This window comes from Patagioenas fasciata, chromosome 3, assembly GCF_037038585.1.
Source record: "Patagioenas fasciata isolate bPatFas1 chromosome 3, bPatFas1.hap1, whole genome shotgun sequence".
Lineage (NCBI taxonomy): Eukaryota > Metazoa > Chordata > Aves > Columbiformes > Columbidae > Patagioenas > Patagioenas fasciata.
In genome coordinates this window covers 94,836,144-94,864,115 of record NC_092522.1, presented here as the reverse complement: position 1 = coordinate 94,864,115, position 27,972 = coordinate 94,836,144, and the positions used below count along the sequence as shown (strand labels likewise).

Below are 27,972 nucleotides of genomic sequence, written 5' to 3'. Positions count from 1 at the left end.
GGAACCGCGTTTCCCGCCACTCCCCCTTGGGCGGGCGGCCCCGCCCCAGGCCGGGCGCTGTCGCCCTTTGCGCCTGCGCGGAGGCCTGCGGCGCAGCCCTCATGAGTGCCGGCTCGGCGCGGCCATGGTTCTGCGGCTGCTGCGCGGCGCGCCGGGGGCAGCGAGTAAGAGGCGGGCGGAGGGCGGGAGAGGCCCGGCTTTGCCGTCGAGGGGCTTCTCGGCCTCTCCGCGCCTTCCTCACGCAGGGGAGGAGGGAGCGAGGGGCGGTTGCCAGCCGGGACTGTCGGCGCTGGGGTTGCTGACGGGTGCCCAAGATGGCGGGGGCCGTGCGGCGCCACCCGCGGTGCGACCCGCGCTCCTCCCGCTGGCCGCGGCGCTGAGGGTTTGTGCGGTGCTACTGATTTTTCCCCTCCCCCTCTTTCTCTACAGGTTTCCTGCATTTTTTTTCACCTCTAGATATTAATGTTCTCCCTTATATTACAAACCTACTGCTGTCAGGCCTCACTATCCGTTCTGGAGGTTTTATTTCCCTAACCTTGCTGTCACTTTTTAAACGGCAGTAAAATATTAAGGCATGGTTTAATATTTGTAGAATAGCTTGAGGGAACTTGCTGTGGCCTTCAAAGTTATTGCTCCCTGTCCTTTATGAGGAAATTCAGGTGATTTGCTCATGGAGAAACTTAGGAGAACAAACGAAGTAGTTCACAGTGTCTGTTCTTAATCTGTTCTGTAGGGCTGCAGGTCAGGCCGCTCCCTTCAAAAGTTGAGATTTCTGTGATCCTATTGGTACAGTGTTCCTGAAACAGACCAATAGCGTGTATGTTAATGGGAGAGCTGGAAAAAATGTTGTTAGGTGTTTGTGGCCCCTTCTAGGCTCTATTTGGCCATGGTGAGATTTGGCTGATGCCCCTGTCCCCCACACATCCCAGTGACCGCACAGCTATCACTGCAAGAATGGCTTTGTTATGATAAGTCATGCTCTGTGGGCCACTTCAAAAGGCAGATGTTGGGTGTGCAGCAACCAGGGATTTTCAAGTTATTTTCAAATTCAGCTATATAATTAATACATCGGATGGCTTTGTGACTGCCCATAAAGGATAAAGGAGTCAAAGATCAGTTTGTAGAATGTGGTTTACTGATAAAGTTGATTGTTTGTCATATTTTTTTCAGAGATACTTAATGTTCAACTATTGTCACCTCAGTGTCAAGAAGAATGTATTTTGATCAACAATATCAAGTATTGCAAATAGGAAAATGGATTTTGCCTGTTCTCTGCTGACCAAGACAACCAGTTTCTTATCAGTACCTTAATCTGACTTTTATTTGAACTTGGAGTAGAATATCAGCTTTAATTTAATTTTCTAGCTGTATTCTCTTTCAGCTCGCTGAAGAGTGACAAGATGTTTGGCAGGAGTAGAAAGATCCAATCTATGCAGAAGGATTAGATTCTTTACTGTTCATAGACCCATTATGTCATGCTTAAAGCAAAAAAAAAATGTTCCTTTGGGGCACTGGCAACAGTTTGCAGGTGTAATAGTTTATGTGACTGTGGGGTGTAATGTTAAGTTTGTGGTATTTTAGGGTGAATGAATATGCTGATTCTGGGAATACAGGTGGATTGTTGATTGGTGTATATATAGGTGAGCCAAATTCACACTGCTTGGGAAGGTTTCCTGATATGATCTCTTCAGCAAGGTAGAATAATAGTTCTTTCAAGTGCTCTGCTCCCAGGTTGGTGCAGGGAGGATTTCTGTTTGAGTCTTGCTGCTTGAAAAAAGTCAGAGCTGCTTTAAGCCCATGTCCATAGCTGGAGTATTTTTAGAGGGTAGTTTATGCTCGCTGTGGATATTTGGCTTTTTAACCAAACACAGAAATATCAGTCATTTTGAGAGATATTCATAAGAAATTTTTGACTTGTTTATGACTCTTAAGTTATCTGACTTAAGATGTATGTACACCTGTGGTTTTATACTACTTGAAAGAACTTCAGATATGGCTATTAATAGGCTTTCTTTTACATTTATGTTAAAAATGTTAGTAGGACTTGAAAAAAGTTTACACTTTTAATTAAAGCATTTGCATGCGGTTATATAATTGAACTTAAATGTGCTCAAATTTTGTGCCGATTTTGACTAGCAGCTGAATTATTTTGCTGTCATAAGGGAAGCCCAACTATTCTCTATCAACATTCTGGAAAACTTGTTACTAAGGGAACAACATTTTATTTTTTTTTAAACTTTCCTTTGGGAAAGCAGGAGCTTTTTCTGACTCAAAAGCTGTTGGAAATGAGCCAAGACCTGGAAATCAGCAGGCTTCTTGGAGGAGGTTAGGACTTCTCCAGGAAAACAGAATGTACTGGTCTGTGCTAGCTAATTACTACTTAGAGTCTAAAATACAAGAAGATAACAGTGAAGATAAGTTCAGGCAGTTTAAAATACACTGTTGATGCGAACTGAGTTATACAACTAACACAGTTTTGCCTGCTTGTGTTTCTAGGGCCAAAAATAATTACCTATGCTGATTTCTTAGGTGTTCGTGAGTTGAATGTTAAACTGATATTTGGAGTGTGTTTTCCTGCCCTCCACTCCGTAGTTTCTGAAGTGAGGGTTTTTCAGAGGTGTTCTGAACAGCCATAGAGCTACTTGGTATTAAACTCGAACATTTATGCCACGTGTCTGTTTGTTTGATAGAGCCATTGCTGCTTTGCAGCTCTCTGAGAAGCACCAGCTCTAAGACAGGAGGAAGATCTGAACCTGCTAAGCAGCCACTTAAGAAACCGAAGTTACCACTAGGTCGATTTGATGAACCAGAGGAGTCCAGTATGGAGAGGGAACCCCTGGAAAGTAAGTCATGGTTTACAAAATCAAAAGCCATGTTTTAAAGGCAAGACCCTGTGATGCAATGCTGGTGTCAGTTTAAGAAGAGGGGTTGGCAGTCAGCACTCTTCAGAATAGCTTTTTTAGCTTAATGGTTTGGAAAAAAACAGAGGTGGGGCAGTGGGCACAGGTTGAAGCAAATTATGTATGAGGGAAAAAAAGCTTTAGAACAAGGGTGGTCAAACACTGTGACAAGTCACCCAGAGAATCTGTGATCCCCCTTCTCCTGGAGATACTCAGGTTTGACTGGATGTCCTGACCTAACATCAGCCTTGCTTTGAGCAGGGTTGGGGCCAGATGTCAACCAAAGGTGCCTTCCACCATAAACTCTTCCATGATTCTGAGAAATGCAGCTGGTCTGTTACAGTACAGCTATGAATCATGGTGGTAAACTCATGAGGGCACCAGCTACTTTTTATGATCCCAAAAACCTGTTCTGTTTTAGTCCACAAAAGATTTCTGATTCGTGCTGTGTTTCATGGTCAGTCTTTCCCCTAAGCTTTATAGGCAGTGTTTTGAAAAGCAACAAGAGATACTGAGTTTACTGAGCTGCTCAGTGGGGTCAGGGGAGACCTAATGAGCTGCTAATTTTGTTGTGTTGCAATGACCTTAGTGGGCCTGCATTTAGAGAACCTGACAAGATTGAGGTGCAGATAAATCACTGCTGAAGTCACTAGAAACATACACATTTTTATCAGACAGGAAAAAGACACAATCTCTTCCTTCCTGCTTTTTAATTAGCTGTCTTCCCTAACTAAAAGTGCTAGTTGTGCTTTATCTTATTCATCATGGTGTGATATTCTGCTACTGTTTACTAGGAGAGATAACCCATGTTTATCTATGTCAAGGTCTGTAGGACAAGCTTTTTTTAATACATCAATAGATTACTATGAATATCCAGATGATAAAATCACTGAAAAATTACAGTATCATCACCAAAATGGCTGCAAGCAATTTCAGATTGCAATTCACTTGGGAACTGACTTGGAGTTACTGTGTAAGCAGCTATTTAATTCTTGTCCTTTCATTCCCGAGAAAATAAATGCCATCACTACTCCATTTAAAACAAATGCATAATTCTTACATTTTCCTGAGATGTTCCATGTTTAGAAGAGGACTCAAGGTTTCTTTTTGCTTTAAATTGAATTGTACCTGTATTTTTTTACATAAAACACCAGCAATAGTTTGTTAGAATGCTGGGTGCCCGTTCTATCTCTGATGGTTATTAGGAAAAAACATAAGAGTTTAAGCTGGCCTTTTGAATTCCCACTGCTATGTAGCTGTCATGGAGAAGGCTTTCGAGCTTCTGCATCTGCTGTCAGCACATTGGTACTGCTTGGGTATTGGGAAGGTACTTACAAAATAATATGACATGCATTTGCACTGCCATGTACTGCCAGAGGTGCTCAAATACTGACATTTCCTATCCTGGACTGCATGAATTTTTAAACGGGCATCCCGGTATGTCCTTCTGTATAGCCTATAGCTACATGAGTCTCCCTTCATCACTGTCCTCCTTTTTCTCTGCACTCCAACATTTCTGTTTGTTGTCTTTTCTCATTTTCCGTCCTGCTGCTCATTACTTGTCTTGCCCACCAGGGCTGAGTTACAGATACGACTGAGCGAGCCCCAAGTTATGTGTATTTATGGGAGGCTGTGGAGAGTCAGCGTGGCAAAGGAATGTGTGGGGTACAGAGAGCTTCAGAGAGCCCCACAGGTCTAGTACAGGGTGAGAAAACACTTGGCCTGGAATGGTGCTGTACCCAAAAGTGCTTCCCTGGCCTGGCGATGCCTACTGGGATGGCCACTGTGCAGCGTGGGTGGCCTGAGTTATTCCACCTAAGAGAAGGCCCTGAGTAAGGGAGCACAGAGTAGCATAAGGACTGTGAGGTGCAGAAAGGTACATGGTGTTTGAGTAGGTGGCATAAGCTAGTAGGATGCTGGGAACAGAAGCGGCACTGCTAATGTGTAAGCTTAGCATGTCACTCATAAGAGGGATTGGAAAGTCGCATTCATACCTCCCTTAGGAAGAGTCTCCGTCTTGTAAAAGGGCATCACAGTGACTTAGCAAACTTAGGTTAAGTTGCAGAATGTGAAAAGTCTAACTTAGCTTTTTAGGATGTTCTAGTACCTCCTGTGACTGTGGTATCTAGTCTGGTGTTGATAAACATCAACATGCTATTTCTTGAAAAACATACCAGCATCAATGAAAACATGGTGTTTCAAATACAAGAATAAATCTAAAATCTTGGCTAAAATTTTAAAACTAAAGCTAGAATTAAAACCCAAGTGCTTAGAGACCTAAACAAACACAGAAAGTGACCTGGTGGTGTAGTGAACATGTTTACAGCATACTTGAGTGAGGCAAGTTCTCACTGCGAGTTAACAAGAAATTGTAGTGCTTTAGTGCTTTTGGATATGAAGTTGCTTTTTCTTTTGCATAACTGAATATGATAATGTATTCTTAACTGTAGTCAAAAACTCTCCTAAACTACTGTTTTATGTCTCTGGGAAATGTTTAACTCAAAGTTGCCTTTAAAAACAAGAGAACTGATTTTGTATTTGAAAATGAACCTAAGAGGCAAACATTGTAGATGGTGACATCTTTTATATTTGTCAACATTATAGGCATCTTAATGAACTTTTCCTGTCATTTTAGAATTCCCTGATGGAATCAATCCTACTACAAAAGAGAGGGGTGGACCCAAAGGCCCTGAACCTACACGCTATGGAGATTGGGAAAGAAAAGGACGTTGTATAGATTTTTAATGTATAAATGTAATCATTGCTAATAAAATATTTCTAGTTATTGAAAAATATAATGTACAGAAAAATCTCACCTAGATTTGTTGTGAAGCTTGTTTCTGTCATGCCTGTGAATAGTTTTCTGACACATTATGTAAACAAACATGATGCTGCAACTCAATTTTTAGAACTGTTATTTGCTCACTGTACACCTGATCTTAAATGCTATTTACAGTATGCAAGTATGAATGCAAGTGCAGTAATGTGAAATTAGCAGTCTGGATCTTACTGAGATGTATAAGGGCTTGGATTTCTTCATGTATTTAAACATTTACGTAGTGTCTTAAAAGTGCTGAAAGAGCTTTGCAGTTCATGAACATAGATAATGGTCATCAGAAGTATAGCCACCTCCAAGGGGATCAGCGTGGAGCTGATGTTCACATTTAGCACAGTGGTTTGTTGGTAGAAGCCCCTTAATCAAGAACCATCCCATATGCCCCTGTTAGAGTGGGCTGGAGTTTCCTGTGTGTGCAGAGGGGACAGAAACTCTGGTTTATCCTGTCTCAGATGGACAGGCTGGAAATGGCATGAGGGAAATGGAGCCTTAATTCTGGGAGGGTCAGGTTGTGATTGCAAATAGCATAGGGGTGCTCAATATGCAGTTCTGGAGTACTGTTCTTTATAACCTAGCTTATTCCGTGTTATTTGCATTAACTTTGCGTGGATAAATGGAGATGTTTGTTTGAAAGCTGGCTAAATGCTGCTTGGGGAAAAATAACATCACTGTCTTATACTTTATGGTCAAAGATCACTAATTGCATTAGATGATCTGATATTGCAGGTCTTGAAACAAAGTTATGTGTCATTGCACTAAATATCTTTCAGTGAGACTGAGCTCAGTTCTTCATTCAAGAAATTGCCTAGTTGTAAATACTGTAGTACAGTGCAAATCTACCACTTGTGTGGGTACTTACTAATAAGCTGTCATTATTAAAATGTGTGAACATGTGCTCTGTTTCTGTCCAATTTCTTTTTGATAGCTCAAACAAATGGATCTTCTCTAGTCTTCAGCTGTAAATGTTTTCTTCATCCCTTTGTGTTTCCTTCCTGGTGTTTTGCTGATTTTTCAGCATCTTCTCGTTTATTCTACCTGCTCCAGCTTACATATTCACAGTTCCTATTAGCTGCTTTTGCCACAGCACCACAGTGGGCATCAAAACGGAATAAAAGTTTATTGGAGAGCCCAGGACAGTCTCCTGTTTTATGCCCTGCATTTCTTTTTCCTATATGGATATTTTTGCCCTTTGCTATGCAAAAGCACGCTGTACCTGAGTGCACGTCAGCTTTACCTCACAATTTCTGTTGGTTTGCATTACTCTGGTTCTGTGTAAGAATTCAGGGTTTTGCCCAGCTCTGGCTTTTGCATTAATTTATCAGAGCATTTAAGTGTCTCAGTCTTATTGTAAATAACCTCCCTAAAACTCGCAGTATTTGCAGCCAGTGGGGAAGCTCCTCATTGAAATCTGCCTGTTTGTATACCCAGTGTGTGTTTTATTGATGTAGTATCATGCTAGTTGCAAGTTAAGATATTTGACTCAGTGCTGCAATGCTCTACAAAAGTATTAGGTCTGTTCCACTGGGTTTATGAAAATGAGGTTTACTAAAGCCTGTTTTTCATAAAATCTGTTGACTAGTGGTAGTTATATTTTGAACCTCTAATCTTCTACAAACTTGAATTCTGCAGCATGTTTTGGATATTGGAAAATTGGTTTGTTTTCATACCTGATTCATTGTAGCTGCCCTTGTGTAGTGTGACAGCTATGTTTTCCCAAAATATGTTGACGTTTTCAGTTACCTAAAGATATGCTGGGTCAGCTATCTTTAATATATGCTGTTTATTAAAATACTTATTTCCAGTAAAGCTTTGCCTCTTCAGTTGCTAGTGGGTTGGGAAATACTTCATCACACAATACACCACCTTTTCAAATAGGAAGCAGAAATTTTAATTGGAAACTTCTGCCTTTTTTGCATCATTATTAATAGGCTTAACATCTTAATTAGCAAAGAGGCAGTAACACCACCGCAATTATTTTATTTTTGAATTCTAAACCTTATTCTCATCCATGGATTGTTGCATGAGTTCATTATCTTCTCTTAACAGGTTTTACCCTTCCCAGCACACACTCCATGAATGTTTATGGGGTTCCACTTTGCACTCCTGACTTAAAACTCTTAATTGACACCTTCAGCAGACGGCAGCTGCAGTCCTCCCTCCCTGCCTGCAGAACTGTGCCTTGTTGATTTAGCATATAAAGAACTGGTCTCACTTTTCCATGGTTTTCTTTATGTTTCAGTTCATTATCTTCCATCTCCCCTGCTTTGTGGTCAGGGGCTGCTCTCAGCCGGGTGATGGTGCCTCTGTTGGATCCACAGGCAGTTGTCTTTGCTGAAGCTTGGGAGAGTTCTGGGCACTTGCTGTCTGTACCCGTGGAGCACCTGGCTTTGGAAGCTGCTTCTGAGGGTTCTGGCTGTACCCACAAAACCAAGTGCCTCACAAAGACAGGGGTTTGCTTGCTTTCAAAAAATGAAAAGGCTCCTGCTAACTAGTGTTGTAAACAGCTGCCAAAGAGTTGGCACTCAGGGTTCCCCTTCAGTCTGGAGGAGCTTCAGGCCCTTTTTACCACATCCCGGGCCAGTGCCAGTAGCCACCAAGTATTTGCTTAATTTTGTTAGGGAATGTGCCAGTAAGAGATCAGAAACTGAGCGTTTGGGCAAGATCACAGAATCACAGAATGTTAGGGATTGGAAGGGAACTTGAAAGTTCATCCAGTCCAATCCCCCACTGGAGCAGGAACACCTAGATGAGGTTACACAGGAAGGTGTCCAGGTGGGCTCTGAATGTCTCCAGAGAAGGAGACTCCACAACCTCCCTGGGCAGCCTGTTCCAGTGTTCTGTTACCATCACTGTGAAGAAGTTTGTCATATTTAAGTGGAACCTCCTGTGTTCCAGTTTGTACCCATTGCCCCTTGTCTTATCATTGGTTGTCACTGAGAAGAGCCTGGCTCCATCCTCGTGACACTCACCCTTTACATATTAATAAACATTAATGAAGTCACCCCTCAGTCTCCTCTTCTTGAAGCTGAAGAGACCCAGCTCCCTCAGCCTTTCCTCATAAGGGAGATGCTCCACTCCCTTAATCATCTTCATGGCTCTGATAACACATGGTGTCCACTGGGCAAATGCCAAGGGGCCTTTCTGCGTTGTCTGCCAAACCGGCCTTTACCAAAAAGAGAAGTCCTGGGCTCGGGTACCCCTAAGTCCAAAATAAGGTCCTGCAATGCTGCAAAATCACAAAATCAAAACAAAATGTGGTTTGAATGCAACTGTGGGGCATAAACGATCTTTTCTGGTTTGTTTTCTTGCAGTGTGTGCAGTGAGGAAAGCAGCACATCAGCACTTTCTCCATGCTGTCTTCCTGCTCTTCCCAGATGATTAATATTGGCAATTCACTGGGATACAGCATAGGGTGAAGCAGACTTGTGGTATTAGCCATTAGATTAGCCACAGGTATGTTTTTATCATAAATACTGATTTAATCTATTTTTGTGGCTCTTTTTGTTAGTATGATGGTGTAAAACAGCAGGGATTGTATCCATGTTCTGTTAGATTTCTGGGAGACAAAGGAGAATTGTTCTGGCTTTGTGAGCAAATTCTTCCAGTACTAGTTTCTTGGCTAAAAAGCTGCATGTTGTGTTTCTCCAGTAGGTTTTCTTTTTTAAACTTGTTTCTACTAGTTTGCATAGACACATTTGGTACACTATTACCATTATGAAGCTGTTATTGTTTGAAGGAGTTGCTCTGTAATTACTTTTATTACAAAATATATGAAGTTGCACTCTACAGTTAAAGACAATGTTTGCTATATATTGCCTTGTTTGAAAAGTATGTATTTCAGTGTTGATTTTACTTAGTTAAAATACAAGGTTTACTATACAGTAGAATCAGAATAAAATTACCCTTTATGGTAGCAGATGTTTGTGAAAGACCACAGAATGCTGGTATAAAACTTCACTACTTTTTCAGTTCACTGCAATAAATGATCACGAATTCCAGTGGTCTGTAGTGACAGACATCTTACATGTTTGTTTACGACACTTATTTTGGTTTTGTTACTTTAAAAGGACCACAACACCTTGTTCTGAAGTGTCAAAAAATAGCAAAGCTGTGTCTTTATTTTTAAGATACAAGAATTTGGAAGTTCTGTGGGTTTTCTAATCATTCATCGGTCACTAACATGGCATCAAGCATGTTAAAAGATAAGGAAATTATTTGAGATGTCTTTCTGTGTGCCAATGGTGATCAAAAAACGTAAAAACATGCAGTCGCTTTTACATTTTTATAACATGCAATATGAAAATACCTTTGCTTTGCTTGTGGTGGTTGGTGCTTCATGTCACACCAGCTGAGATGTGCAGTCCACGTTCTGCTGTTGGTGTGGCCATCCCTCCTCTTGCATCTTGGGGACTGCTGGTAGGTGGCAGCCATGTGTCATCTTCCCAAGGACTACTGCTGCAGAAAGGGTGACACAGTAGAAATTGAATCATAATTATAAAATTAGGTTTGGGCAAATCCTGAGAAAAGAGCTCTGTTTAAAACAAGTGCTGTGAACAGCAGAATGAAGTCCTGTTTCCTATGAATATCTTACACCTCCTGTAGATCCGGTGTCATTCTCCATGTTCCCTGGTTGATTGACATTATCTCCACCAGACAAGAGACAGGACATCTTTCGGCCCATCTTTCCCCTGGTGGCATTATTTGGTGCCACCTCTCTCCCAGCCACTACTCTCCACAGAGCTTGCAAGAACTTAATTACCTTGGAAACCCTTCTTGACACCCTTACAGAATAGGCTGAAGTTTACTGGCTTATAAAGCCACGGGGCAGTGTAGATATTGGCCTCCCATCCTCTGGAAATGAAGCTGATGAATAACTTTGACCATATATATTTTCTTCAGAAATGTTCATCATCTCTCTGCATTTTTCTACTGTGAGAACAGATTTATTTTTTTTTCCCTTGAAGAACATAAAAAGTGCCAATTAAAGCTTACAGCACTAAGAACTTGACATGCATCTTCCAGGCATTAAGCCTCTCAGTCAGGTCTAGTCTTAGGCCTGTAAAAAATCATATATTTTAATGTTGCCATTTTTAAGCTCCTTACATAACAAATTAATTTAAAATAAAGCTGACATACACAGTGACAACACAGTTGTAATTTTCAAATGTCAGTCTCTGGCAAAATCAGGTGAGCTATGAAGTGAACTGGTGGTCAGGTTAGTTCTAGAAGCCAGATATTGAACTACTGCTTACACTGGGACTCTCTCCTAATCTGCTGCTTTAAAATTAAGTGACTTATCTAACCATCTGTGCTTGCTTCATAATCAGTTGCAATGGAGGGAGATGCCTCTGAAAAGTAGTCTGTCTTAGTACATGGAGATGAATTCTTCATTACAGATGGTGAATGGGAGGAAGTTTTAAGTGTGTCTTCTCCATTAACTTTAAAGGCTGCCTAACCAGCTGCTTTAAGTGTGACACCATTAAACAGATAAAGTTGAATGTGTCGGCGTTGTGGTTCTGACAGCAGAGAAGCTGAGGGTGTTGAGGTGTGAGCTACTTACTTCCTTCTCCAAGGGAGGGTTGCAGTGAGGGAGCAGGACCAACAGGGCTTCTGCTGCCCGTGCCCTTCCAAAACACTGCTCAGGGAAGGGGACATCCCGGGCACCTCGTAAATGGGAGCTTGCTTCCCTTAAAATGAGAAGAAGGCTGAGGCTAAAACTTTACATTCCTTCTGCCTATCCACCTCCCAAACAAATGCCTAAAGCATCATATAGCTAAGAGTGTATCGCTGGATATATTTATACCCAGCTGACAGCAAGTATCTCAAAACCTAGGAATCTGTGAGGTTTTATTTTCCTAATAAGGAAAGGGTGAAGTGCGTCAAACTAACAATGAAGCTGTCTTCATCCGGTGTGCTGCTGAAAGAGAGGGAGCCAGTATCAAGATTAAACTGTCTGACCAGAAAAGAAATATATTATATTTGCTCAGCAAATCCTTCATCTGTGTGACTCCCTCGTGAGGGGTTAAAGAACAAAGGATGGTGTGTTTCTAGCTGGGGAAAATTTCACCGTCTCCTAGAAGGTCCACGAGCAAATGGCAAATGTTGCTGAGCTCAGGGAACATCCTACTTTTAGCCTATTTCCCACCCACCTGGGCTTTCACTTGCAAGTTCTACAGTATCTATGTGCAATCTTTAGACAGGTTTGGGGTTTTTTTCAAATGTTTTTCTTGAGTTATGACTGCAGTATAGTGACAGACAACTGTTTGGTCTGGCAGGCATATTGCTTCATCCACCCTGTATATGGCCATGTCATTTTTTTCTGCCTGATAATGACAGCTACAGCTATTTCATTGTTAAATTGCATGATGTTTAACTCCGCTTTTAATTTTTGCTGGCCTTGAAGCGATTTTTTGCTAGGTACCCTTAGTTCCTTTAAAATAGTAGCAGGATACTTCACAAAAATTAATAACAAATTGCAGATGTTTCTCCCTCACCTTTCTCTGAAGGAAATCTTTTGATAATTTGTATATTGTATGTCAAGATCTCGTTGACAGTCAAATCAAAAAGATAATACCCGTGGGCTGGAACTCCTCCATCCCTGATTTGCATCTGATTCTCACATTCAGGTTCATTATTCTAGTAAAATGTAGCTCTAGCGGGAAGTCAGGGATGTGAAAACAGAGAAAGAGATGCCTGCAACAAGTAGCACCAGTCTCCCTGAAACCTTTAGACATAAACCCAAACTCATTTTAAGGCTTTCTTCCTTAACTGGGCACCAGTGAAGGTGGCTTAGCAGTTACACTTACGGTATTGAACATTTTTGAGAGCACATGGCTGTGGTCCTGCCTGTCCAGTACAGACATTCAGGTACATTGGGGCAGTCCCAAAACAAGTCACTGAGGCAATTTTTACAGGTTGATGGCTCAGTTTGCACAGAGAAATCCAGATCTGACTTGCAGGTACCTCGTTGGCTCACCTGCGAATGACTGTGGATAGAAACATCTCTTAAATGGCAAAGAGCTTTGGATAAATGAGCTTCCCAGAACATGGTGACATCATGAGTGATGCACATGCCTGCTGTATGCGACATCAGCTCACATGCCAGACCTGACCTTCCCATTTGAGCACTGATGAAGTTGCCTGGAATAGTGTGAACCTTCTGGTTGGTCCCCTATGTCACCTCCATGTTGAAGATAAGCTGGGATTTATTCCTCCTTAAGAACAGAGATCTCAAAGCCGTGTCTGTACCCTCTGCTCTCTCAGGGGATGTGCTGTGTCCTCTCACCCACTGGCTCAGGAAGGGCTCTGATGGGGAGCTCCCAGCAGGGAAAGCCTGCATTCCACACCGAACAGGTGCAGGAGGGCAGGCAAATGCGCATTTGGGCAGCTGACGACCAGATGGTCCTTCCTGTAAAACCATTTGTAGCAAAGTGGATAAGAATACTGGCCGTATTGCAGAGGCCTGCTGTGCTCTGCAAACTTGCGTGAGGAGAAAACGTGGAATGCTCTAAGCAGGATTTGTGCAGTGATTGTGGTGCTTTGCAGGAAGCCAAAAAGCACAACAGTACAGGGACACAAGGGAAGGTGAAGTATTTCGTTTCCGCATATTATTGAAATCAAGGAGGCAGAATGAGATGACTGGAGCATTACGGTAGCATGCTGTGTCACTACACCTGTCTGAGGTAACCCTCTGTGTCATATTAGTAACCAGTTGTTATATATGGCAATATTTGTGTCTTAAAATGCCTTGTCTGGCTGTTTTCTAGCCCTCAGCCTCATATACTTCGGGGCTAAAGAGAATAATGTTCGGATTGTTGCCATCAGCAGCAGCAAAATTGTGCTGGAGCAGAGGGGCACCTGAGCAGGGAGGGGTGGATGCCCAGGAAGGGGTCACAACCACTCACTGAACGTTGCTATGGGAGCCCCTCTGCTGCCCACCCCCTGTGCACAGCGCAGAGCTCCATGTGCACGTGGAGCAGCGGATGGACTGACCTTCGCCAGCAGACACTAAAAAACCCCACCTGCCCAAGGGGGTCCCTCAGCAGGTCCCTCCATGTGCCCCTCCTTTAGCCTGAAATGTTCTGAGCCCCTGAATTAGTGGCAGGTGGAGGTAAGCACTTGTCTCTCACTAAGAATGGTCCTGACCTACAGTGCTACATAACTTTCAGTTCTGGTCATCAGAAGAAAATGGATGACTTATTTATTCTATACCAAAATAAAAGTTTCGATTCTTATCTCTTTCTTATGCTCTTCCATCTCTGTTTTGACACAATCCCAGGATTTTCCCTGTCACAAGCAGTGCATGTGTTTTTCTTTCAGTTTATGGGAACAAAAAAGGGTTATGTCCTTTCAGATTGTGTTGAAGCACAGGAATGATGACAGAGCAGCATGAATGACGGTGCTGGCACTATTTTAGACCACAGTGGCACTGAAAAACATGACATTGGTTTGTTATCCCTGAGAAGAGGAAAGAACAATTGTTCCTGGTCTTTGAGAGAAAATTAATACATGGATCTTGCTCCATCATCTGCAGACTGCTGGGAGAGGAATGGAAAGGTACGGAAAAATGATGAGTGGGGATGGGGAAATGCATCAAGAAACCCTTTGAACATTTTGGGCTGACTGGTCTGTAGAAAATTCTCATACAACCTAATTTGGGAGTAGCATCCTAAGTTTTACTTTGTGGCCCACAGAACCCGTTTCGACAGTCAAATACATATTCATAGAACTTCAGAGTGGTCTGGATGATGTACTCTTCTTGGACACACAACAAACTTTCGCTAAAACTGTGTTGTTGGCGCTTTTTCTTGGGTTTTTTTTGAAATCTAGGCTGTGTCCAAAGAAGTTGTATTATCAGAGCCAGTTTTAGCATGAATACACAGCTTTGCTAGACCAAGGACAAGAGGCCTGGATTTACCATGGATTCTGGGAAGGGCTGGAGGTACCGGAGACCAGCCACTGATACTTTGGTGATTTGTTGGCACTGATTGTCACACGGGGGTTATTTTCGTTTGGCACATGAGCAGCAGAACACGCTGCAGGGCCTCACTGGTGGCACACATCACGAACAAGTGCTGTGGGAAGCCAGTCCTCACACAGCTTAGTTTCCTGTGAGCAGGAAGAAACATCCAGTCTGACTTAGCATGTCACTTAATGTCACAGCCCCCTCTCACACATCCCCTATGCTGCATCCAATCCCAAATTCACCATCCTTTCCTAGCACCTCTCTCCCACTGATTTCAGCTCTCTCCCCTGTTCCTTGGCTACGAGCTGGGCAAACCCAAGCAGCTGCAGAATGTAGGAGTCACTGTGCTTTCCCACTCCCCCATGGAGATGCAGATAACCTACAGTCTTGCTCAGCAGCATCCCAACACTGTCCTCTCTGGGACAGATGCAGGCTAAGCCCAGGCTGCCCTCCCAGCTACCTGGGTGCTGTTGGCCGCCACACAGGCAGCAGTCCGGACTCACAGCATTTCCTGCTGAGTATGGGACATGTGGTTCTCCTCTCTGGTCTTCCCTGGCAAGACACAACGTGGATGTTGCTCCTCTCCATGAAAGGAAATTATTTCAATAACAGCCTCCCCCACAGAGATGCAACTGAAAATTGTAACCGTTTCTATAACATCAATAGCTACATAAATTTGCATATCTGTATTCAAATATATATATATATATATATATCTCATATAGAAATGTTTGCACATTTCATCCCTGTGTGGGAGGCCGGCACTTCATGAAACCGTTTCATAATACATCAAAACTTGATAGAAAAAAGTTACAAGAAAATATTTTAGGCAGTAACACTACAGCCAATAGTGTTTCTTCTGGAGTTTAGTTAGTTTATAAAACACTTTACATCATATTGAAAACTGAAAAAGTTACAGGCAGATCAAGACTGGTGTAAAAAGCCCCATGTTTCATCTCTGCTACTGGGAAGTTGTTTAGCAAATGCACATTTTTTGTGGTCCTGAGAGAGGTATGCTGTTGGGACACACCAAACTGTGAAAGAATAGTATCTGGTGGAACTATACCCAAAATCCAGCTAGGCCAGTATTCTTCATCTGACAGAGGTATCACTCAGTGCTTTGGTGGAAGCCCCCTCGTAAGAGGCACTTGCATTTGTGGAAGTTAGTTATCTTTGAAAATTTAAAGGAAAAGAGTAGGACTCCTCACAGCAATCATTCACTGTCAACAAAGCTTCAAATTCTACCAACCATGTAGATTTCATCTGATAGATTTTTAATTGTTTCCCTTCATCCACATTTGTACTAATAAAAATACTTAAAAAAAAAATTTGTTCTCTATTTTTAGTTTACTAACAAGGGGATTTTCCATAGCAGAAAACGTGACCTTTTGGTTCTGACCACAGGTGACAGGTGGTAACTTTAGGATTAAAACAGAAGGCTGTACCTCTACATACACAAGCCCCACAGCTAAAGCAAGGCACACGGAGCCCCAGTCCGTGCATTTTCTGGCCCAACTGGTACCCAACAAGCGGGCACCTCTCAGCTGGAGACCGGCTCTACAGACGCTGCAGCCTTCACCCTGATTTTCTGAGGGGCAAGAACTTCTCAGAAACCATGACATGTTGCTGGCTGCAAACTGGATTTAGCTGTAGCTCAGGGAACTGTCCATGCCTCATCAGGCAGTAGTAGCATTTTTCTGTCATCTGCTGTTCCTTATGCTGATGGCTCTTGTAGTATTTATCACAAAGTAATCTGGAAATACATATGCATCTAATGCCCCCAAACTGGTTTATCACTTAGGTGCATTAGGAGTTGTGGTCTTCAGCTTAAGAGATATGGAATCGAAGACACATCGGGTATTTCAGTCTTAGCCAGAAATGGGGTCAGAAATGGGAAAACCTGCTTACCTTCCAGTTCTGCTCCCCTGATGCATATTTTTGGGAGCTGCAATTCCAGGATGAGTCATGCTGGAAACTCTCCTGTATCTGAGACAGCTTGATGCTGTGAAGGGTCAACAAAGTGAGACAGCTGCTCTCAAGTGCAGGAAGCAAATGTTTTCTTGAACCTCAAAATCCATGCCATCTTCTAAAAATAAATACAAAGCAGATATTTCAGAAAGAACAAATGAGCACGAAGCAAACACCTTCACCTTAATCCAAGCTCCAGGGATGCAGGACTAGATAATAAAATGTTCTTTAGCAGCACTTCACCTCTGTAAATGTGGTGTCACTTTAAAAGGAGACCAACACATTATCCTCATCTTACAGATGGGGAAGCTAAGTCCTTGGAGGTGGAATGACTTGGCCAAAACCAGACGTGGGTCTGCCTGTATTGGACTAGACCCATTTCATCCAGATTAAAATGCTACCTCTGACTAAAACCACCAGACACATCACCGGAAAGTACAAGAAAACCCACATTACATGTGTTGACAAATCCGGCTGTTTGCTGTGTTGTGTGGTGCAGAAGCGAGGTTCAATACAATTGTTACCAGTAAGTTAAATCTTAAGTAAAAAAAAAAAAATCAGCCATAAGAAATTATTTTTTCTTTCCTTTTGTATGATTCAAGTAGGTTATGGAAATGTGTGCTAAAAGAAATAATAAGAAAAAGCTCAGAATTGTAGTTTTAAATTCCACCATCAGTGTCAGGCAAACCACCCTGAAATTAGAGAGCCACTTAAAGAGCTTAGTTAATGTGTCATGTCTCTGAAAGCTGCAACTGGAAGGACATGAAACCTTGCCTTTAACTATTCAAATGCAAAGAGAGAAAGTCAGAGAGAGCATAAGGAACTTGTATAACACTGACATGGAGAAATTTCAGTATTGTTGTGACACCCAGGGAAATTTGCTCTTCGGTTACCTGCGGCACAGGCAGGGAGCTTCAGCTGAAACCAGAGGAAGCTGTGAATTGCTTGCAGTGTTTTGACTTAGAGGGGACTCCAGAATCATCAAGGAGACAGAAAAACCCATGGCTGATCCTGGGAGATTTCACGGAAATAGTCCCCAACTGGAAATGAAACTAAATATTTATTAACATCCAAGCCTAATCAAACTAAAAAACACCTTCTCTCATGGAAATAGCAGAGGAAATCACCCGTCCAACAACACCTTTCCATCAGATGCAATTTTAATCCTTTCTAGTTTTGTGTTTTTTCCATGGGTTAAAAGTCAAACTATCATCTAAGTCTCTCCTGAGTTAGCTGAAGGGTTTCAGATGTACATTTCAGCACTCCAGTTAAGATTTCTACTGAATAACATGTCTAAAGGATGACATTTTACATAGCTGCATAATTATCAGAATTTAAGAACTGCTGTAGTTGTAGATCTTACCTAAATTTATTATAAATTAACTGACATCATTTAAAAGTACACCACCATTTTAATTTAATCTTAACTATTGCCAATTCACTATTAAGAGCCTTTTGCTAAGGCTGACCACTTGCACTTCATTATAAAGAGAATACCAAAACTCTTATCTGGAATTAAAGAACCGTCACGGACATGAATGTTCTATACGTGGATATTTAAAGACAATTCCTATCAGACTATATGATAGTAAGAATACATAGAGATAATGGCTGACCTTGGGCATGTCATTTAAACTGAAGATTCAGAGATAATCTCACATCATCAGAGTTGTAAGGACAACACTGCTCATTACAAATTATGCTTTAGAGAGCAAGTAATTATGTCCTGCCTAGCACTAAACTATTATTAAATGTGTTGCATTCACACATCTGTGTTTAAATAGAGCTCCAAGTCTAAATTATCCTGACACACAAAGTGTTCAAGTGTTACACTGGATACCTTATCTTCATGATGTGCATGTTCTAAGTCATTCCTGAAACTGGTCCAATTAAGAAAGACCCATTCTGCACAGTATCTAAGAACATAAGCAGGGTCTAGCACTGGAACAGGCTGCCCAGAAAAGCTGTGGATGCCTCATCCCCAGGAGTGCTCAAGGACAGACTGGATGGGGCTTTGGACAACCATGGTGGGGGAGTGGAACTAGATGACCTTTAAGGTCCCTTCCAACCCAAGCCATTCCATGATTCTATAATTCTATGAATGTACTAAAGCTATTAGCATGAAGCAGCAGTTGTTACAGCACAACTTAAAGTTTTTCTTGCCTCTTCTGCAGCAGGAAAGGTACGTACCACTCCATGTGACAGGCTGCACCTTCTGAGCAACGGAACATCCAGCTCTACCGCTCCACGTGCTTACTCCTGTCTTCACACAATCAGGTACTGACATTTTTAAAAAGCAGTGCTTGTTAAATAATGATCCTTGTTCGTAGACTCAACATCACATATAAGATACACTTTTACATCTACCTTTTATTTTCTTCTATTAGCCTAGAATCTTTCTTTTTCATTCATTATTTTTTAGTACTCAATAACAAGCTTCATATTTTTCAGAAGACAAATCCCTCCCCGAAAGACTCGCAGTGTATACTGGAACTCTGCATGGGAGTAAAGCCTGAAAATAGACCATCCTTCTGCACTTCAAAGGCTCTAGAATAATCTGGCAGACAAGTGACATTAAAGAACACAAAATGAAGATTCAGAAGCAAGAAACGAGTTATGGAAAGTAGATCTTTATCTTGCAGTCAAACAAATGGACATTGTGTAGATGACTTTTAGAAATGAGACATAGGACTTATTTTGGAGTATCTAACAGTCTTTTTCATTACTACAGACTTTCTTTCAATCTGCCCTCTGATTTTTATATGAGTCATCTTTTGCTTTTTCTCTCTATAACTTCTGGACCCATTACCTAGCTGGACTTTCTGTTCTATAACCTTCTCCTTTCACTTCTTAAATAAAAAGATAATTTCATATTCAGTAAATTAAACACATGGCTTTCAATGTATGTCTCCGAACAGTACACTTTTCCTCAAGAAAAAGAAATATGGTTTCCAGACAAAACATCAGAATGAAATAAACACAGAAACAATGTGCCTTTGGGGAGTAAGAAAACACTCCAGGGCTGATTATATTTGCCAGAATGTTGAACATGGACTCATCAGATTGATTAAGTCTGTCATAACAGCAAATCATTAAGCCATAAAAAAGAAAATTCAATAAACTTTCTAGAGATAGAAGTCTATTTTAAAAAAATCAAAATAATATTGCTTTTATAAAATCTCTGTTGCTTTACTGTACTAGGATTCTGTGCAGGACTTTTATATCAAAGATGCTGTAGTAATAAAAGCACAGACATTGCAATGTTAATTTTTCTTTTTTATTACATGACATATCTATCTGGGCCCGCATCAGTAAAGACAAACGTGCCAGGTGAGGAGTGATGAGTGCCATCCAGCACAACAGGGAAACAGCTGAGGAGCAAAGGACCTACGTAGATGCCGTATGGAGAGAAAAACTCTCGTTGAAAAGCAACGTGGTTACAAGAGGGTTTCCACAAAAACTTCCCTATTCCGTGAAACCCTGATCTGATCTGGAGGGAATTCCAGAATCAGCCTAAGGCAGGGCAGTCAAAGGTTGAAGCAAGCCAGTGAGCTGGAAGGAACCCAGCCAGATGCCTGTCCAGAGGTCTCGTCCTCATGCACGCACCAGGTAGGGCCCAGCAGCTCTTCAAGGGCTGCAAATTCTTGGAGCTGGAGCTTGTGTTCTCCTGACATCACACCTGCTGTGCACTATAGCTGCAAGTTTTGTACACAAAACAAGGAACACATCACAGCAACCATCACTGACTTTGTGCCTCGACAGGCAGCCAACCAGATTTTTTTAGCCACTGCACTGTGAAGACATCCAAGGATGCTTCTCCTCAAGTGATCAATCACAGAAGGGCTGAAGGAAGAGATTTTTCTTTTTTTTTTCACAGCAAATCACTTTTCTCATTGCTTGAGTATCCAGTGGCTGAGGAGAAACATGTTTTCCTGCAGATATGAGCTCAGCTTGTGAGTGCTATGGACATTCTTTTATTGATAAAAGACTCACTGCTCACTAAAAATATCCAGCTTTTGAAGTAGAAATGATCCTTCTTCAGCATCTCTGGACTTCAGAGAAACTCAGAAGCCAGTATGATTTGCTATGACCCCACCCCTTCCAGCTCCCCCAGGGTGAAATTAGTGTGACGGAAAAAAAGTAAAATGAAAGTGTTTAAAATGTTTCTTCTCAACATTTCCACTTGTCTGAGGAAGGTTCTACTAAGACAAAAACAGGTAGCATTGGCAGGACCAGTACAGACTTTCAAACAGGTAAAATCTAACACACAATTTTTACTTGTATCTCATCATAAGGGGCATTGAAAAGATGCAAACTTTTATTTACACTACTATTTAAACAGAACCACAGAAAGGAGAAGGGAAAACATAGTGTTTCAGAGGAAAAAACATCTCAAAAACTATGTATATATAGATTCTCTTTTGTCTGCAACGGTCTGAAGCTCGCAGTCCTTAACCTGCACTTTCTGCAAGTTCATGATGTCATTGGGGTGAAAAAACAGGCTACATCAATCACAGTTCCTATTGTTGAGGAGCTAAAATTAAGATTTGTTCCATATGAAGCCAAGATCAAAAACTGTCCTAGCTTTAGTGTCTATCCCATCATTTACCCAGTCAACAAAACTCTTTTTTGGATTCAAAGACTGCCTTTTACACAGTAGCACGTGAAACAGTAACAACAATGGAGCTCATCTGTCCCTCTTTGTATTTTCTTTCCGTGTTTCTCCCTAATCTTTCAAACTTATGATTTTGCAACTGATTCTACATCTGATCATTGCTCTTCTTCTTGGCTAGATATCAAGGACTACTGATATCTATGGCTGGTATTCTTATCCTCAAAGCCTACGTAAGCCAAATGCATGACTCACAAAGTTCCATCCAACAGTCTCTCTGTTCAAAAAGCCCAATCTTAGAATGAGATAAATTGAAATGAAAAGACTCAAGCTGAAACACACACAGCCTTAAATAGCTGAAAATACACCGTGAGCTTGGAAAGTGCAAAACATTTAATTTTTAAGATCTCTTCCACGCTTTCATCAGAACCATATGGAGCTTCCATTTCCTTATATTCTACACCTACACGATCCTACACTATAATCCACACTAGAATACAGTGGCCAAATACATGCAGTAGTTTAACACATAATTATATATATACTTATTAGCTCTACAGCATGGGTTTTTTTTCTGAGCTTACACAATTATGACTGACAGCAAAGCTCATTGAAATGTATTTAGTCATTTGCATCCATCTACTTAATTTATAGTTACCTCCCAGGTACTCATTTGTATTTACAATTACAGTGCAGATTTACAAATAACTCTCAAGAAAACAATACTGTTGGTGAAGCGTCACCATGTGCTGGGATGTCACTAAGATGATGCCACTTCATAAAAGATGGAGATGCTTTTCCAGCTTTAAGAATTTCTGTCTTCATTTTCAGAAGTGCAAACACAACACAGTCTTTTTATTTCAGTGTTATTTCAAATGCTTAGCACCTATGGAAATTAGACTGCACTATCTGGGATGTCATAATGTCAATAATTCATCTAATACCAGGTGCTCAGTCTATGCATATAAGTAAAGGAAGACCCAAAAAACTGGAAGAAAAATGTACGGCCTCTAATATCTCATCTCTTCAGTCCAGTTGCAGTAGAGAAACTAGAAGTCATTAAAAATGCAGCCTCACCTATAAATCTTGCTCCTTTTGTGCTTTTAAACTGTCTCGGGAGTGACACTATAACCATTTGCTTCATGGGCCAGGCAGTGAGTGCTCAAACTGTAAGCACACACAACTCAGGCCACTGCTGGGGAAGCACACAATAGTTATCCACCAGACTCCCAGGTTTGGTTTGGTTTTTTGTGTGTTGTTTTGGTTTTGTTTGTTTGTTTGGTTGGTTGGTTGGTTGTTTTTTGTTTGATTGTTTTTGTTTGTTGTTGTTGTTGGTTGTGGTTTTTCTGATTGAAGATATCAGAACTAGAGCTGGGCAGGAATTTTCCTACACAAAAGCACATTGCTAAAAATTCTCATTAATTAAAAACAATGCTGGGAATTCATTTCTTAAATGTATAACTTTTGTACACTTGGGTACAAGGCGGTCACTCTCTCTACCCTTTATAGTCAATGAGGAGACACAAATGATCCAGAATGTGGTTCACATCCTTTTACCAGAGGCCCTTTCAGATGGTAAATCAGCTCGCCCCAGTCAGACACCCATCTACAAACAAGACAAACCACCTTCAGGATTGTCTGTTTCTCTCCACTGGCTATCAAGGGTAGACAGGGTGATTGGCTCATAGCTCAAGATTTTAAGTCTGTGACAGAAATTCCATCTAAACTATTTGCTGAAACACAGTGATTAAGGTTAACTTTTCAGGTTCTGCCAGCCAAGGACTGCAGGTGCTGCGTTACCTAAGCCCAAGGGCCACCTGGACTCTGCAGCCTGGGGAAGCCAGCTTAGAAGAGCTGAGTTTCAGAAACATTACTGAAATGTCCATTTCCAAGGATGCTATATATATACATACATATATATATATACACACACATAAAATTTCTTTTTCTTAAGACCATGAAAATATCTGAAACACCAAGGTTTCTTACGCATCAGAAATTCTCACGCTCAACAACTCTAACTTGAACCCTATTTATTTACGGACTTCGGTATTTGAGGATGAGGAATTAGAAAAACACAGCTATTTTAACACCTGGTTTCAATTCAGTTAATAACTTTGCACCTGATACATTCTCTCCATTAAGTCAAATTTATGCTAATACTGTCCTGATTAGCAAATACTATTTAAAGCTGCTTTATGGGATGATTTCTGAATAAAGCAGGTGTCTAGATTCAGTGAATTTCAGCTATCAGATCATAAGACAAGATGAACTTCACAAGTTATTGATAGGTATCCCTGCCAAACAGTGGAGCAGCCTACAAGATGACACATAGGGACAGCTAGGGAGAGGTCTCTTTCATGCTGGGTAATTCTGTGTTTTTACTAAACACAACACAATCTCTTGTATTGGAAACTGCAGAACTCCAGTGTCTGAGTTACTTTACAGAAAATTCAGTTAGCCATATGAAACTCACTCAATTCTGAAGATATAGTTCTTGAAACACATGAGTATGTACTTAAACAATTCCAAAACTCAACTTTATAGTGCTCTGCAGGGTTTAATGAAAGGTGAAGCAAAGGGCACTAAGCTGACAGGCTCAGCACAACTGTGTACCTTAGGTGGTGACATCTCTGGCCTCTCTGCACTATATTTCACTCCATGGTGTGGGCACACCATAACTCATTCTATAAATCATCCTGAAAGAGATCTTTTCTTCCTTTTTTTTTTTTTTTTGCCTATGAAAAATGCTTCAGGCAATAACTTAACATCTACAACACTCTGCCTCTCTTTAGGATCCAGAAAAAAACAGCAAAGGCACAGAAGGGATACAGTTTTGTCTTCCTTAGATTCATTTGAGCTTTCAGGGAAATACCTAATAATGCATTTACAGCATGCTGTTTTCAAAGCACTAGCTATTAAAATATTAATAACCTAATCATCTCAGCCCCATAGTGAAGCATATTTCTACTACTTTACATGGACAGGACTTTGCATGGATAAGGACTTTGAGGGAAAGGACAGATTTCAGAGCTGAACACAAGCACCACACCTTCACACTCAATGGTTAGAAGAGGATATCCCACATCAATCCACCCAAGCACACATACAAATCAAGAGTTAGACCTGGGAAATATGCAATCAAGACATCTAGTTTTAAGGCACTAAAGACCAAAGCACACATGGAGCAATACACTTACTCTGCACTTCTGTATGTTTTTTCAAGCATGGAAACTGGATCAATAGCCACTTTTCAGGGCAAGTATAATAATATTAATTTTAGGATCAGAGAAATTTATGCACATTAAATTAATCTGATTGCTAAAAGCTATTTGATACCTTCTGGCAATATGGTAGAGTGCTTCAGACTATATGTAATGTACAGGTCAGTTCTGTCACAAATACAAAAGCAACAACTATTTTAAGATGGCAGCACTGCTGACACAGTCCCTTGATACCAGAGCCCAGGAGGAGCTTACCTAGCATGTAAGAGGCAAGTTCATCTCCTTTTGTCTCTTAGGAGATTCCTACCCACAGCTCTGGCCTTTCTGAAAAGCATTCTGTTCCCCAGAGCCCTGAGACAATGGCAAGAAGAGGTGCTGCTACCCTTCTAGCCGAAGCTGGTTTTCTCTAAAAAAGAACAAATAATTACAGACACTTTGGACTAGAAAAGGAAAAAAAAATACATATGCTTGTAGGTAGAGTATTCCACTAGAAGTCAGTCCTGTTTAATATCATGTTTAGGCAGCCAGGACTATTGTGCCCCAATAACTTAGTCCCTAGCCAAGTATGGCTAATATCAGGCTACATTAATGTTTGTTTTACACTGCTTCTGGTGCAGCAAGTCTTTGGATTTAGGCACTGTAGTAATGCAGCTGGAGCTTGACTCTGTTCTACTATTCTGTATTATTAGTTTTAACCCTTAATGCCTGTCTCCAAGAGCGATACTAAACCATCTCTTGGAATTACGCATCAATACCACATCCTCATTTTGCAACCTCATGCCCAGTAACTCACTGTCCAGGACACTCTCACAGCAGATGGGCAGATCTTAACTCCCTGCTTTATTTGAGGGAGATCTAGACACATTCTCCCATGCTGGGTGCTAGCTTAACTACTAATTAACCTGATGTGCAGTATTGTCAGTTCTTTCTCTTGTAACTCTTCCAGACTTAGGGGATAATTAGCTCACCATTGGATCTGAGAAAAAGAAAGATACAGAGAATGATTCAGTAATTTAATGTCTGAGGGAGAAAAGACCCGAATTTCCATCTGCCTCACTTAAGTATTTTATAGGCTATATATAGGCTTCAGCTCTTTCCAGAAGGGTTGGATTAGAGGGAAAAAAATAAAGCAAGTTAGAACTGAGCTGACAAAAAGGATGTTACTGGTGAACAGCCTCACCAGAGTACCCAGCAAAGGGACATAACACAAAATGGAGGAAGAGGAGACTAGAGACATGGTACTTAAGACGTGGAAAGCGCAGAGGTGCACAGCCTTGATCACAGAAAATCAGCCTGGACTACACCTTCTGCAGGGACTTTGTGGTCCGACTCACAGAATAGCCCTGGGATCCATCTCCGCCTTCCTCAGAGCCTCACACCACCTCAGCGGGCGTGAAAGAGCACCAGTCTCCTTGTCACAAGGTCTCTGCCACCCATAATGCTTTTTTTACGGACAGAAACACATACTCGTGGAGAAAGCTCAGAGGGCAAATTAACACTGTGGCAGTGTCCATTCGATCAAGAGGCTGTAACAGGTTTATTTGCCCTCAGCGCCAGCCTGGAGAGAGGGACGCCTGCCCCAAGGGCCCAGGAAAGGAGGTTGTAGCATGGAGGGTGTTGGTCTCCCAAGTAGCAAGTGATAGGACAAGGGGAAATAGCCTCAAGTTGCGCCAGGGGAGGTTTAGATTGGATATTAGATAAAAATTCTTCACGGAATGGATTGTCAGGCATTGGAACAGGCTGCCCAGGGAGGTGGTGGAGTCACCATCCCTGGAGGTGTTTAAAAGGCATTTAGACGAGGTTCTTTGGGACATGGTTTAGGGCCAGAGTTAGGTTATGTTTGGACTGGATGATCTCGAGGGTCTCTTCCAACCAAAACAATTCTATGATTCTATGACAACATCACATGACCGACACTGGCAGATCACTCTGCTGTGTGTTTTGGGGTATTTACCACTTGTGAGTTGCCACCTGGAGAGACGCAGGCTCCTGGACACCCCGCAGTCCCAATAACGGCTTGAAACAGCGGCAGGCGCAGACCCACCTTCCACACACGAGCCGCTGAGTCCCGGCCGGCTGCCCCGCGGGCACCCGCGCTCCCGCCTCGCGGGGCGGCACCACCAGAGGGCGGGGCGGGGCGTTCCTCCCTCAGGCGGCCCCGCCCCCCCGCACAGGTGTGGCGGCTCGCGCCGAGCCCCGCCCTCCCCCCGGGCGCTACCTGGAGGGCGGGGTCACCCCGGCGGCGGATGGATATTACCTGTTAAGGCGAAGTGACCCTTACGCCCAGGTGCCTCTCTGTGCCCTTCTAAAGTCAAGTCATGGCGAAGCGTCGCGTCGCGTCGCCGCCACTGTTCGGAAAGCCCCGGGGGGAGACGCGGCGTGTTAGCGCGGCGTTAGGACCCGGAGGACTATTTTACTCGCGGCGCAGGGCTGCCGTGGCCGGGGTGGGAGTGTGCACGCGCGCTAGAGGGGAATGAACGAGCGGGCGGATGCGTCTGCGGCCGCAAGTAGTTCCGGTTGAGGAAGTCGGCGCTCGCGGCAGCCGGTTCCGTGGCTGCGCCAGGGCCGGAGCGGCGCGTCCCGTCCGGTCCCGTCCCCAGCGGTGCCGAGCCCGGCCCAGCGCCAGCCCCGCCATGGCCACCCGCTCCTGCCGGGAGAAGGCGCAGAAGCAGAACGAGCAGCACCAGGCCATCCTGGCCAAGCTGCTGCGGGAGGAGGACAACAAGTACTGCGCGGACTGCGAGGCCAAGGGTACGGCGGGACGGGCGGCCGCGGGGCGCGGGGGGGGCGGGCGGGCCGGCCCAGGTGAGGCGCTCCCGGCGGGGCCTCCATGTGTCCACCCGCCCGGGCCTGCCGCGGCGGGTCCCCCCTCGGGGCGGGGAGGGGCCCCGCCCCGCTCCACGTCCGCAGGGGCGGCGGTGGCCGGCCACCTCCCGACACGGGGCCCGGCGGGGAGCCGGCGATGGAGGGCAGATACCCTGTGATTTCGTTGTGAGCCCGTCTCGACTTCTCCATCCGGCTGTAGGCCCGTTATCCCGAAGTGAGGAGCCCCCAGCTGGGGTTTTATGCCGCCGCCGGCCTAGCGCTGCCCTGAAGTTCCAGTGCCGCGTCTCCCTGCGCTGCATCGCTCAGAGCCACCGGGGCTCTGGGCCTCGGGGGGGTCCTGGGGCTGGATGTGGGATGAGCTGAATGTTGAGTGTCCCAAACAATGCCCTTCAGTGTTGACTCAGTCGTGTAAATGCCAGGCTTTTGGAGTCGAGGTGTCTGTGTCTAATGTATTAACAGATCTGGCTTTGATGATGAATGAAATGTTAAAGATTATAGTGCTGTCAAATCTTACTTGCCTTTAGTCTAACGGTTTTATTCTATGCAAAAGTAGATATAGGTTTGCCTTTGTATTTACCTTGGGTTCTGTGGCTTTCAAATAGAAAAATGCAGCATATCCATCTTTCATTGAGTCAATTCAA

At 42.8% G+C, this 27,972-nt stretch overlaps 2 protein-coding genes and 2 long non-coding RNA genes across 9 annotated transcripts in view; 3 read left to right on the top strand and 1 right to left on the bottom strand.

The window, feature by feature from the left end:
* The first annotated feature begins 59 nt into the window (after positions 1–59).
* On the top strand, positions 60–6,630 carry SDHAF4 (succinate dehydrogenase complex assembly factor 4). Its single transcript, XM_065834748.2, has 3 exons — positions 60–164; positions 2,691–2,843; positions 5,536–6,630. The coding sequence occupies exons 1-3, from the start codon at positions 125–127 to the stop codon at positions 5,643–5,645; spliced, it is 303 nt and encodes a 100-aa protein (XP_065690820.1). The 5' UTR covers positions 60–124; the 3' UTR covers positions 5,646–6,630.
* LOC136100027 (uncharacterized) lies at positions 107–27,255 on the bottom strand. 5 transcript variants are annotated; one of them, XR_011738472.1, is made up of 4 exons: positions 26,763–27,255; positions 16,610–16,787; positions 10,043–10,191; positions 107–797 (listed from the first exon to the last, which is right to left on the bottom strand). It is a non-coding gene; the product is annotated as an uncharacterized lncRNA (long non-coding RNA). The 5 variants fall into 5 exon arrangements; XR_011738471.1 differs by lacking the exon at positions 107–797 and adding an exon at positions 6,275–8,962; XR_011738470.1 differs by lacking the exons at positions 107–797; positions 26,763–27,255 and adding exons at positions 17,563–17,709; positions 18,860–19,238 and having other exon boundaries at positions 6,275–10,191.
* On the top strand, positions 11,563–19,238 carry LOC139827617 (uncharacterized). Its single transcript, XR_011738473.1, has 3 exons — positions 11,563–14,292; positions 18,844–18,946; positions 19,121–19,238. It is a non-coding gene; the product is annotated as an uncharacterized lncRNA (long non-coding RNA).
* Positions 26,999–27,972, top strand: part of SMAP1 (small ArfGAP 1) — a 93,694-nt gene continuing 92,720 nt past the window's right edge. For both annotated transcript variants that reach the window (XM_065833576.2, XM_065833575.2), the window contains exon 1: positions 26,999–27,256. In XM_065833576.2, coding sequence (XP_065689648.2) covers positions 27,139–27,256 — 118 coding nt within the window. In that variant the 5' untranslated portion in view covers positions 26,999–27,138. The remainder of the gene's footprint in view (positions 27,257–27,972) is intronic.